We start from the raw sequence: 13,767 nt of genomic DNA, 5'->3' as shown, positions 1-13,767 counted from the left end.
TATAAATATATAATAAAAAATATAATGTAATTAAGCTTAAAAATATTAAATACTAATGTTAAATACATATAAATAGAAAATATAATATTTTACCATTAGTATATTACTAAGAATATATGTAGAATTTTATAAAATTAGAAAAAAGAGAAAGAATTTTAAATTAAATTTTAGAGATTTTAGAGTTTTGCATTGCATAGATAAGAATTAAATATTGCGATAATACTTGAGAGGTATTGGTCCAATGAGCCAATCAAATTCAATGTGCTGTTCTTCTGAATAAATTCGAACTACTTGACTAATCCAATCGTTTATTGTATGATGGAGTTCTTGCACAACAGGCCCTATAAAAAATAAATTTTAGGAGTATTACATTTATGATATACATTTATGATATATCATTAGAAATAAAGTTGGTTCAAAATAAATTCTGTTGATAATACCTTTATATATCTTATACGATCCACTGTATGCAAAATTCCTGGCCGATAATTCTTTAGGTCTAAAGATATATGCACCGGATGATCTATTAATAAAGTTCTTGTTATTACCCTCTGCTCCTATGTAGTAGTGGAAAGATTGTACGACGTTCATGTTTTGCTTATTCCAATGTACTCTTAGGCCACCATTGGTATTAACGGATATATTATACAACTAAAAATTTGTATTTCGATTAATTTGACTTAATAATTCAATTGTAATTTTCGAGATTTTTTGATGAATACTTGCTTTATCTCTCTAAGACTAATTTTATTATGTTACAAAAAAAGATTATGAAATTGACTATCGAAATAAGAAAATTATTTGTTAAAGTTTGTGAAGTGTCAATTATTTGTCTTATAAAATCTTTTATGTATTTATCAATATAGAATATGTTTCATTAATAACTTTTATAAGAGTATTTCAAATATATATATATATATATATGTACAAAATCTTTTGTTGTGTAAGTACGAATCAACATTAGTAGATGTACTTACACTAATTGTAGTTGACTGGTAAAAGTGTCTAAGTTTATGCTCTATGTAATTGTATATACAGGATAAATCCCTTAAGATCGGCCATCCGAATAATATCCACAATTTTGGAGATAAAAAAAATGTTTCAGTGGGAGAGTTTCAAGGGAGATGTGTTTTGACCACGTTTTTTTCTTCTAGGTGGAGGCGTCAAAAAGATATGAAGGTCACTTCCATTTTTTTAAAAATGGAATTGTATAATTTTTTTATACAATATGATTCCTCTAATTATTCTGTATATAAAAGTACTAAAGTAGAGATATTAAAAATCAATAGTTTACGAGGTATTTTTATTCTGGTATATATTGACATAAAATATTAAATGACTCGTAAACTATTAATTTTTTGATAATCATACCTTAATACTTTTATGAACAAAATAATAAAATGAATGGATTGATGGAAGGAAAATACATAGTTTGCTTTAAAAAAAATATGTATGCAAAATGGATAATTTTTTTCCTATCTCTATGAGTGTTATTCGGGTGGCCGGTCTTAAGTGACTCCCATTCGCAGCAATTGTTTCTGTAATCGTTGTTGTAATGCCTGAATAATAGTATCAAATTGTTCATGTATCAATTTGATCAAATTTTAGGCGATATCAAGTTTTATGAATGAAAAAATGTCGAAATTTTGCATAAACTGCACTTCGGAGAAGAAACATTAGATCTGCTTTTTATTGTTGCACTTTTTGAACTGGTACATAGTGCAACAAATTGAAGTGAAAAAAATATACGTTTGTTTTACTTCAATTCATTGTATCGATTCAGAATGCAGCAATAAAAATAGACCTGTTATCGAAGGCATAAGTGCGTAATGGCATTTTATTTAATAGTATGAAGCGCTCACTGTTAGAAATGCTTTAACATTTTCGTTCGTGAGAAATTGATCAACATAAATTTGAACGCGTTGCGCAAAGGCATTCGGTATACTAGATATTTGTTTGAATATTGCAACAACGATTATAGAAATAATTGTTGCAACTCTACAACTATGTAGGGCGTGAAACAGACATTTTCACTTGTCATTCAATGTAAATACATCTATCAACATTAATTTGTACTCTTTACGTAAAAAAAATATTGTTTATATTTGAACCACCTTTGTATTAAATAAAATTTAATATTTAATTTAAATATGCTATTATTTGTTTGTCTAGTTTGTAAAAAGAAGAGGGGAAAATAATATTTTAATGGTGTATAATATTGTTATATTTTAACGTGATTTATATTATACATTTGTGTGGATCTATTTACCTCATTACTTATAAAGTTGGCTGACTGAGGTTGTTCAACTACATTTTCTTGTATCTTTTTGGCGATGACATAAGTTAATACACCGAGAGGAGGAATATCTAAAGCGCGGAAAACGACTTCGTTTGTCGCGCTGCTCTTTCTTCCTGGGATTTTTTGAACTCCTTCGGGAATTGGTACTATTTGTACGGTTGGATATACTCCTGTTTAATCAAACTCTATGTTATATATAGCAAAAGTTTATTAAAATTATTTTAAATTAAACAAAAAGTAATGTACGTAATTAATATATTTTTTATACATATTTTTAAAAATAACCATATTAATACCATATAATAAAATTTACTTTAACCATGCAAATTTAATTATTGTAGAAATAGCAGAAAGACTACGTATTACTTGATATATTTTTTTCATATGAAAAATATTGCTTACATTCTTCTGTAATTATGATATAAAAATATTTATAATTTGTAAATATATATTTACGTTCCTATTTTAGAAATTCTGGTCTTTCTCTTTCTAACTATATTCTTTTAATTCTTTCTATTTTCTTTTACTATCTCTAACGTTATGCTTTTAAATCTTTGAACGGTAAGTATAATTAATTGATGGAAGAAAAATTAGAATTGCCTATCTGTTTCTTGTCGCATTGAAAAGGACTCAAACTAAAAGTTAAAACGTCTAAGTATTATAAATAATTTATATTATCTTTTTACGATTATTATAAAAGAGATTCTTTTTACGATTATTATAAAATATGTTTATAGTGTTAATTTCAGCACTGGTAACTGTGGCACCTATTAATCTTTGATTAGTTTGATATTTATATTAGTTTATTTTATATTATGATATTTTAGATTGAATGTATGTGTATACATACCATCAGTGAGTGATCGAACAACATAAGAATTTCCTTGAACGGGGACGCGAACATAAGTAGAAACAGGTCTGCTTAGAGGGTTGTATACTACAGCCATAAACGTATCACTTTTTTCAGAAAATGCACACGAGCTAATATTTAATTGTAAACATGTGAATATTTTAAAGGATGCTGCTGTACTATTTTCCATTCCTGACCATTTCCTGTTTTATAAACATTGACAAAAAAATTGGCTTTTAAAATTTTATAAAATAACAGTAGATTTGTAATGTTTTATATATAGGGTGTCCGATAAGTCTTGACAAAGCGCTCGTATGTAGATAGAACAGACTGAGTCGAAAAGTCAACTATTTTTCAATTTTTGTAATAGTTAAGGGGGATATTACAACTCACTGAATATTGTTTTTCAATAATTTTTTACTCAAATACTATCAATTTTACAGAAAAATAGCAAGACACAAAAATTGTTTATTTTCTTCTTATAAAGTTCTGAGAATTTTTTTTCAAAATTTTTATACCGTATTTTCTTATGTTGATAAAAATAATTGCCAATAAGAAAATGCAATAAAAAGGATGATAAAAAATTCTGAAAAAATTCTTAGAGCTCTATGAGAAGAAAATAAACATTTTCACACAATTTTTATCTCTTGCTGTTCTTTTGTAAAGTTAATAGTAAAGTAAAATTAGTTTAAGTAAAAAATTAATGAAGACTAATATGCGACAATTTATTAATTAATATTTTTTTATCTTGTTAACTATTGTGAAAATTGCAAAAAGGAAATGAACTTTTTGACTCAGTTTAGTCCGCTCTATCCACACATAAGCGCTTTGTCAAAACTTACGGACACCTTTGTATGTATATATATATATATTAGACTGACAAGAAAAAAAAATTTTTTTTTAATCGGTCTCTCAGCTCAAAAACTTCCATTTCATACCGAAAAAACACTCCTAAATTTTTATTAAAAAATATTAAGATTTAAAAATATTAGAGATCACTAGTGAACGATTTTTAAATCAAAATTTCGATTTTCATTAATATAATATGTATACATGTTTCATTTGATGCAAAAATAGCTTAATCTGGATTTTAAATGTGGTACTGTATGTTTTTTTTGGTCGCTGAACACAATGCAATAATTCATTTAACTCTATAATATACGTCTTAAGAAATATAGTTCGATTAAAAAATGACTAAATTTCGAGTTTAAGATCAATTTTAGCAAGGTTCCAAGAGTTCAAATGGGTCGTTACTCTCTTCAATTTGTAGGTATATTCATCCAGAATAAGATCTCTAGTTAAAATCTTTCTAGCATTTCCTACAGAATCTTTAAAAGTTGCATTTAACTGAATTATAAAAAGTTTTTAAGGATAGAAAAAATTTTTTTTCTTGAGTAATATAAAAAAACGATTTAAATGATTTAATTAATTGAAATAAACTATATATTATGTATATCTTTTTTTATTATATATTCGTTTCCTAATAAAGTTTTTTATTGTCAAATTGAGGCATTGAATTTGAGGATGTCAAAACCACAAAACAATATATAACTTTAGAACTTGTAAAAAAAAATTTTTCTATCCTTAAAAACGTTTTATAATTCCATTAAATGCAACTTTTATAAATCCTGTAAGAGGTACTGAGAAAATTCCAACTAGATCTTGTTCTGAGTGAACAGACCTACAATCATATTTTCATATTAATTGGCTATATTTCTTAAGGCATATATCGTAGAAGTAAATGAATTATTGCATTATGTTTAGCGAAAAATATACAGTACTTAAAATCCGGTTTAAACCATTTTTTTGTATCAAATCAAACATGTATTAAGGAAAATTAAAACTTTGATTTAAAAATCGTTCACTAGCGACCTCTAAATCTTAATAAGTATTTTTTGATAAAAATTTAGGAGTATTTTTTTAATATAAAATGGAAGCTTTTGAATTAAGAGGCCGATTAAAATAAAAATATTTTTTTTCCTTATTAGTTTAATATATTATATATGTATATATTATAAATCTAATACGTTTTTTCTGTATAAGAACGTATTTATCTATGTAATTATTTATACTTTAACATTAAAAATTAAAATTAAAATTAAGATAAATCTTCCCAGCAGAATATCTAAAATCGACGCATAAGACATCTTTAAGATATTTTTTAGAATTTTTTATGAAATATCTTAAAGATGGAGGGAGGTTTAAAGAACTCTTAAAGATATTCTAAAGTTGTCTCATGAGTCAATTTTAGACATTCTACTCAATGGATTGGTAGAGAATATTTTATACCCTATAGCTTTCGAAATTATTTCTCCAGCGTGATCCATACTCTCATATAATATACGAGAATAATCGTTCGCGACAAATTGTTTTTCAGTACCGCTGACGGCATCATGATGTTGCATCACTCCCATTGCTTCGCGAAAATGTTCCAAGGATTCGTCATAACTTTTTAAATTTGTTAGGACAACGAGTTGTTTGCTTGCCTAAAAACAAGCAGTTTATCATTTTGAAAATATTACTTACTTTAATTTGATAGATCAAGATTTTAATTATCTTTGATCATCTTACTTGCAACATATTATTCCCTTCACGTTCAAAATATTTCACGGTTGGTCTCGATGAAAAATAGCCAGTCCAATAAGAGTGAGGATCGCTCGCATATGGAAAGAAGTCATCGCTCTTAGTGGGCCACTGAAGATTCAAGTCGTTCAAGGCCTTCAAGTAGCATAAGGGTGTCGAGTAAATTACATTTACTACAGAACCATTGCGCTGATTAGTGTATCTAAAAAAATTACAAAAGAATTTTTATAATGTCAAATTATATAAAATATGTTAATATTTTCAAATTATTTTATTAAGATTCGATAATAATTGAAATTCAAATTGAATTATTTTAAATTAAAATATTGACACAAAATTCGCAAAATTTTCTAACTTAATATTAACTTAATTATAACATAAACTTTGTGTTCTAACTCTAATATTAATATCTGATAATATTTCTTTAATCTCTTTTTTTTTATTATTAAAATCTGATATACTTTGAAATCGTTTTTCTAACTTTAAACTCTTTATGAAGAATATATCTTCATTAAATCATATTTACTCTTGTTCACAATGATCAGTTAAACTAATCCGACTATTATTTAACTAACGAACTAATTAATTATAGCAAATATTAAAACAAATATATTACAGCAAATATAAAAGCAAATATAAAAGCAATTAAAACAAATATTGAAATATTAAAACAGATAATAAAGCAAATAATAAAGCAAAATATTTAATATCAAAATATTACATATAAAATCTTAAATCAAAATTAAAATCCATTTATTTACAAACGTGGTTAAAGAAAAAAAAACGAAATGATTTCTCATATCTCATACAATTTATTTTTTAAATTTAGAAAAAAATTTGCGTTTTCCATCATTTCCACACATTTCGATATTATTTATAATTCTCTTTACCTTCTTTAATTACTATTGTTTTTAATTAACTGTTAGTTAGTTTACAGTATATTAAAAATTAAGAAATCAACATAAAATTATATTACATTTATTAAAAATAATTTTTACACTTTTATATTTAATAAAATTTTATTTAATAAATTTAATGTTGAAAAAGAATATTATAACTTTTTACAAAAAAATGTTATTTATCTTTTCTATTTAACTTTCCTAACAAGCTACGTTGTCGTCATTTTGATGTCAAAATGACAGCTTGCTATCAGGGTTAATTATTTAATATTTAATATTTTCTCTTTCTAAATATTGAGATACAAATTTCATAATAAAATTTTAAAGTAATCAACTTAGATTAAAGAATATCCCACCGACGATCTTGATCTTGATATAAGTTATCAAGATCATCATGGCCCTGAGTGACCTCCGATAGATGGTGGCAGTCCTTCGTTAAAAAGTTATTAACAAAAAAAGTTTTAAAAATAACGCTTTATTTCAACTACATATTTCAGAAATACTCAGAAATATTCGGAAAGTTTAATGGTATATAATAACTTAACTCTAAATGGTACATAGTTGGGTTAGGGTTAGATTATTATATATACTCAACTATATATAATACAACTATATACAAACGCAAGTATTCCCTGCTTTAAAATATATTTGCTATTCGTGTACTATAGGGAGGGGGAGGGGAGGTGAGAGTCGAAGATGAGAATCGTGCGCCTCTTCCTCCTTCACAGGGAAAAGAGGGGCTGAGAATCCACTGAAAGTCGTGCGTCCTTTTGCAGGAGGGAGGAAAATGAGAATCACTTCAGCTGAAAGTCATGCGCCTCTTTATAGGAGGGAGGGCGATGAGAGTCGCTTCAAGTGAAAATCATGCGCCCTTTTGCAGAGGAAGAAGAGGGTGAGAATCGAAGGTGAAAGTTGTGCGCCCTTTTGCAGAAGGCAGGGGGAGTCAGAGTCGTTTTGAGTGAAAATCATGCGCTCTTTTGTAGAGGAGGAGGGAGGGCGAGGGTCATTTCAGACGAGCGACTCTCACTCCCTCCTTCCCCCTGCAAAGGGGCGCACGACTTTCACCTTCGACTCTTATCCCTCTACAATACACGAATAGCAAATATAATATAATTTTAAAGCAGGGAATTCTCAGTTATACAGTTATACAGTTGAAATTTTTTTGTTAATAACCTTTTAACGAAGGACGATCGCCACTTAAAACCTGGAGGTTACTCAGGGCCATGACAACATATGTCAAGATCAAGTTAGCTAGATGTCCCTTAATCTGAATAATTACCAATTTTAATAACATTTTAATATCCATTATAAATAATATTAATTTTTGAGATAACGTTTTTTAAAAAATTAATATAATTAATTTTTTTTACTTGTCCTATATTATGGATATTTCAAATCCGTTTAATCCCAAATAAAAAACCTATTTCTAAACTTATAATCTAAGATTCAAATAAAATTTAAAGTCAATAAAGGTATTAAGTAATTGTCAAAGTCAAATTTAGCAGAAACATTTCGTTGAATCAATAGTGACTTACTTGATCAGCTTGTCTAAGTTACCGAATACCATGTCAGCCTGTTGATAATGAAAATCGTCCCCCATAGTGAGAATAATATGATTAGTTTTGTAAGCACGTGCTTGAATCTGCGCATATGTCAGGAACAGCTCTACCTGCCAATCGTACATAATTTTTACTTACCGTGGCACGAAGACGGGATTTTTTCTCTTTCTGCCTTACTAGCGATGTCGTCCTTTGCGAAGCAATAATATTGCTTTCTTTTTTACTATCTCGTAAGCGTCGAATATTTAGAAAAATATGAATTGTAAAATTTAAGCATTTGGCGTTAATACCTTATCAGCTTGTCCAAATTCATGAAGTACATTTCCGCGTGCTGATAAGTGAAATCTCCTCCCATTGTCAATATGATATGTTTTGTACGGTAATGACTAGCTTGCGTAACTGCATATCTCAAAAAATCATCGATCTAGCACAGAATATATACATTGTGTAGATTACGATTTTCGCATAAAACAAATCTAAAAGAAACCTCTTTAAAAAAAAATATACGCCAAGTGCATTAAAAAAGTATCGAATATTATAATATTTCTTTTAATAAAAAACGGATACGAAATAAATGCAATAATTTCAAACAGTTTTAATTTGAATAGTTTTATGTTTTAATTATAAAATGTATGTATTTTAAATATATTATTTTTTATTAACAAGAAAATCTCATTAAATTAAAAGGACTATATTCAGTTATTATTTATAGAGGAATTTGGGCCCCGGATGAACAACTTTGAGACATGCCTAAAATTTTAAGGTATCAAAAGAGAATAAAAAATTCCATAAACCCAACTTTATAAAAGAGGTTTCCTGAGTGCTAGAGCTATCCAAAGTTCGCTATTATGACCATGTTTCACTAGTCTTATCCAATTTCTCTGTGTCCAGGGCACTTCTCCGCGGTGATGACGGTAACGAATTGTATCAAAGACATTGAAGTAATATCTAAAATATATTTGGTACAGTTCATTACTCCCACTAAGTCCCTAGTCACGATTCATGTCGTCATGTCACAGAAATCGGATTTGCTAGGATGGCTCCTGGAATTCGTTCTGGGGAGAGGGTGGGGGGAGGGGGAGGAGAGAAGATGGACAAGTGGCGAATGTACCAATCAGAATAAACTAGCCTTTGGTACGGAGTCACTTCGAAGCAGCTACTGATCCACTATGGGCAATGTGAAAAATATTTACAAAAATATTTACAATCGCGTAAACATTTGTTGGCTGGAGAACATTTGTTTGCTAGATTTCTTGGAACAAAAACCTAGTAGTTCCACTCAACACATTTAAATATATATGTCATGCCTGTTGGTGTCATTATAAAAGAAAACGTTCTGAAATGAGAGATGGAAATATTACAGTTAAAAATATTGAACCGCAGCCTCTTTGTCAAATCAGTTAAAACTTTTTGTTTCATACTTTGAGTGTCTCTTCTTCATTCGATTAATATATACCACTTATAACTATTCATATTCCAAAAAAGGTTTTAATTGTCTTCAAAATTGGACATATTCCAAATACTAGATGATTCGAGAAATCGTACAAAACCAATCCTACATGATACACAATACATGATCATAACAGCGACCTTTGAACAGCTGTAGCATTCAAGGGACTCATTTTCCTCATGCACAACAAAGTTGTGCATATGAAACTTTTTAATCCTTTTTTTATGCTCTATAATACTCTAGCTAGGTCACAATGCTGTGCTCAGCCAGGACCCAAACTAGTCCTTTCTGATTTTTAACTTTAAATTTTTACACAGATATTTCAGTTTGAAAATTTATATAGTTATTCGCTATAAATATAAAATTCAAAAATTCACTCAAAAATATTTTGAGAATCGATATCATTATACTCTCAGGCACAGAAAAGGATTTTTTTTATAAATAAATAGAAAGTCCTTTCATCGTTTAAGTTTTATCATTAAAATCAAAATTTCTTCTCCATTAAATATTTATATTGCTTTTGATATTGCAATTGTATTTTTTCTATTAAAAATGTATTTTGTTAATATCTATTGAGTAATTAGAAATAATTGGAAATAAATTGGTTAGAAATAAATAAAGCATCGCATAAGCCTTAGTTGCAATTAACGCTTGAGACGACCTCGTTAGTTTATCGTTTAGAAGTAATGTCAATAACTATCATTTGCGATATGATATTACATACCCTTCTGTCGATGTTGTAGTCTGGGCTATCAGGGTCATCAATTATTGGTTCATCGTTGCATAAAATATCGAAGCAAAATCCTGGTGGTGGACTGTAAGTGTTGAACATCGCAGTCGTGAACAAATCCGCTCGCTTACCTGGAAATAAAATTTAATATTATATAATTTTATTCATTATGTAATATATGTTTGTTTTGTCTGCAAGAAGAACCTATTTCTCATCATAGGCTGTCTCATCACAGAAAGATGTTAAAATTAATCAACTGTTATTTTTGAATATGTTCAATTATTGAAAAAAACAAAAATTGCGTTGAAAAAAGAAAAGTCTGCAATATTTAATGGATATAAATAAAATTTAATAAAATGTTTATATATAAATTTACTATATTGATTATAAAAATAATAATAACCCTAATACTTTTTTATAAAAACTTTTTCAAACATGTCATTTAATATTGCTGACAATCTTTTTAATATAATTGCTACTAAATCTGGTATTATTTTTGGATCGTGTCTTAAAAAACAATCATTTGTTTATTTAATTATTATTATTACTATATTTTTCATCCATAAAATAAATTTCTATATGAACATTATACATAAACATTTTGTTAAATTTTATTTGTATTCATTAAAAATTAGATTTTTTTTCAATGCAATTAAATTTTTCTTTCTTTTATAATTATTACATTACCATTATCAAAGATTTTTTTACCTAAATTTGGACTGCTTTTCCAGATAAATTCCATCATTTTGTTATTCAATCTTTTCTCTTTATCCTGATAATCGATACGACCAAATAGCATTCCATCAAATCCCATCTGCGCGAATAAAGAAGCTTGTTCTCTGGAATGACCGAAAGGATCTATTTGCCACCCAATACGTGGTCTGGCACAACTTCCGAATGTGTCGTTGAGTCGCCTATACAAATCAAGAATCAGTAACATATAAATTAAACTGATTCTAAATAAAAATTTATATAAAATGCCTAGAAAATGGAATATTTGTGCATATAATAAATTAAACAATGAAAATAAAAATAAAAATAAAAATTACATTATGATTGATACTCAATATTGATGCATTATATTACATTTATATGTTTGAGAGATATAATTTATATTACTATATCTATAAAATTATATATTTTTTAATATTTATAGATTTCAATTCCCAAATTGCCGAGACAGAAAGTCCGAAAAAATTCTTTTTTGATTCCCGATTTATAAAATAAATTCCTGTTTTTTTCCATTTTGTTCGAAAAGTTTTTTTGAGATTTCCAAAAGATTTCTATGTCACCAATTGTAAGTTCTTTTTCAAATTCGAAAAATATTCTTTTTCTAATCTAATTATTGTATTTTTTAATTTTTGTATAAGAATTAATAAATCACATTTAGTTTTTATGTACATCAAATATTATTTCAGGTTTCCTTTTATTAAAGGTAACATATATAAGGTATATAAATATATTTGTATATATTTTAAAATTTTTTGAATTTATTTCAAATTATGATAATTCATAAAGAATTATTTAAGAAGATAAATATTTTTTTAGAGTTTAAATGGATCAATTGTGCTGTCTGGATTATATTTTATGTTTTATATATCAATAGAATCATATAACAGATGAATAAGAAAAGTAGTATATCGTAGGATGATCCATAGATCTAATCTAGATAAACTAGGACATTTTTGATTGAAAAGTAGTACAAAAGTAGGGTACTAAGATTCAAAAGTAAGACAAAAGAGGACATTTTAGGTTAAATTATAGTACAAAATAAGTTGTATATTTGAACTCAAAAATATAAGAGAAAGAGTACATTTAAAAATCCTAAAAACATGAAAACATATATTTAATATTAGCAAAGATAAATATGCCGAATAGAGGAGACAGCCTCGATGACTCTGAGTAACCTCCAATAAGTTTTAACCAGTGCTCGTTATTCGTTAAAAAGTTATTAACAAAAAAAGTTTGAAAAAATAATATATCATTTCTGCTATAACGAAAGTTATAAACTCATGTAGACTTTATGTTGTAAAGTGTACGTAGATGCAATGGGTTCCGCCCCACTGCAGAGCGCACGATTCTTACTTTCAACTTTTATTCCCTACAGTGCATGAGTACATAATACAACTATATACGAGTATTCCCTTCTTTAAAATATATTTGCTATTCAATATATATTTTTTCAATATATATTATTTCAAAATATATTTATACTGTAGGGAGTTGAGAGTCGAATGCTATTCGTGTACTGTAGGAGGATGAGAGTCGTACTCCTTTGCAGAGGAGAAAGGGGAGAGTCGCTTCTGCTGAAAGTCATACGCCTCTTTGCAGGGGAGAGGGGGAAATGAGTCACTTCAGATGAAAAATGTAATAGAAATAAAATATAATTTTTCAAATTTTTTTTGTTAATAACTTTTTAGTGAATGACGGCTAAAATTTGTTAAAGATTACTCAGAGTCATGACCTTGACAATATATGTCAAGATCAAAGTCATCGGGACTGTTTCCTCTATTCGGCATATTTACTTTAGCAAAAAAAAATAACTTTAATATGATATAATAATACCTAATAATTTTTAATGAGCTTAATAATTTCTGATTCTCTTGTTCTCTCTTTCTCAAAATGAGTACATTCGAATATGCTAAAAATTCAGCTGGACGTTTTCAAAAAAAAGAGTACATGTCTGGAAAAAATCGGATGTCTGGTCACCCAATTCATGTATGACTCCTAGTTTCCTAGTTTAAACCAGATCAGAATGTAAGAACTAATTACAGTCGAATATTCTCTGTTACAGTCGAACGACAGGGAAATGTAGTTAGTTGATTCTTACATTCTGATCCGATTAAACCCTCGATGAAAACTAGGCTAGTGTCACAGTAAATTTAATAACTTCCGACTCCCTCGCTTATTTTCAAATCCCAAAAAGTAGTACACATTGAAATTATCCTTTGAAAAAAGAGTACATTCGAGAAAAAGAATATGGATGATCACTCTAATATATCGTAAATTATCAATTATAGTCAGTTTTTTGAGACTCTCATTGACATGCTTTTATTTATGTGTGTGTGAATCTATATATTTATACCTGAATCCCCACGTAAACTGATCCACTAATGAATGATAATGAGTGCAAGCTTCGTCGTTCATGCTCCATGCTCCTCCAATGATTTCCAATCGCCCTTCGTTGATTAACATTTTAACGTCAGCACGTACCTTTTCATCTTGCCGTAACCACCACTTCCAGAAGAAAGCGGTTTCAACGTAAATAAATCTGCAGAAGTAATTGAATAATGTAAAATTTATATTACAATACATGTTAAATAATATAAAATTTGTCAAATGAAATTTTTTTTATAAAGAAAATTGAATATATCATAAGCTTTTAAAATATCAAACT

General features: G+C 27.8%; 1 protein-coding gene across 1 annotated transcript in view; it reads right to left on the bottom strand.

Moving 5' to 3' along the window:
* The window catches only part of LOC108687938 (lysosomal alpha-mannosidase-like), an 18,821-nt gene that overhangs the window by 3,664 nt on the left and 1,390 nt on the right, over window positions 1–13,767 (bottom strand). Inside the window, exons 4-15 of the mRNA XM_018194020.1 lie at window positions 13,456–13,641; window positions 11,079–11,284; window positions 10,365–10,501; window positions 8,481–8,614; window positions 8,368–8,380; window positions 8,167–8,300; window positions 5,721–5,934; window positions 5,439–5,635; window positions 3,150–3,352; window positions 2,270–2,469; window positions 441–651; window positions 224–341 (exon numbers count right to left, since the gene is read on the bottom strand). Coding sequence (XP_018049509.1) covers window positions 224–341; window positions 441–651; window positions 2,270–2,469; window positions 3,150–3,352; window positions 5,439–5,635; window positions 5,721–5,934; window positions 8,167–8,300; window positions 8,368–8,380; window positions 8,481–8,614; window positions 10,365–10,501; window positions 11,079–11,284; window positions 13,456–13,641 — 1,953 coding nt within the window. The remainder of the gene's footprint in view (window positions 1–223; window positions 342–440; window positions 652–2,269; window positions 2,470–3,149; window positions 3,353–5,438; window positions 5,636–5,720; window positions 5,935–8,166; window positions 8,301–8,367; window positions 8,381–8,480; window positions 8,615–10,364; window positions 10,502–11,078; window positions 11,285–13,455; window positions 13,642–13,767) is intronic.

The sequence above is a fragment of the Atta colombica genome, unplaced genomic scaffold (assembly GCF_001594045.1).
Source record: "Atta colombica isolate Treedump-2 unplaced genomic scaffold, Acol1.0 scaffold1, whole genome shotgun sequence".
Taxonomy (NCBI): Eukaryota; Metazoa; Arthropoda; class Insecta; order Hymenoptera; family Formicidae; genus Atta; species Atta colombica.
This window is presented reverse-complemented; position numbering and strand designations above follow the sequence as displayed.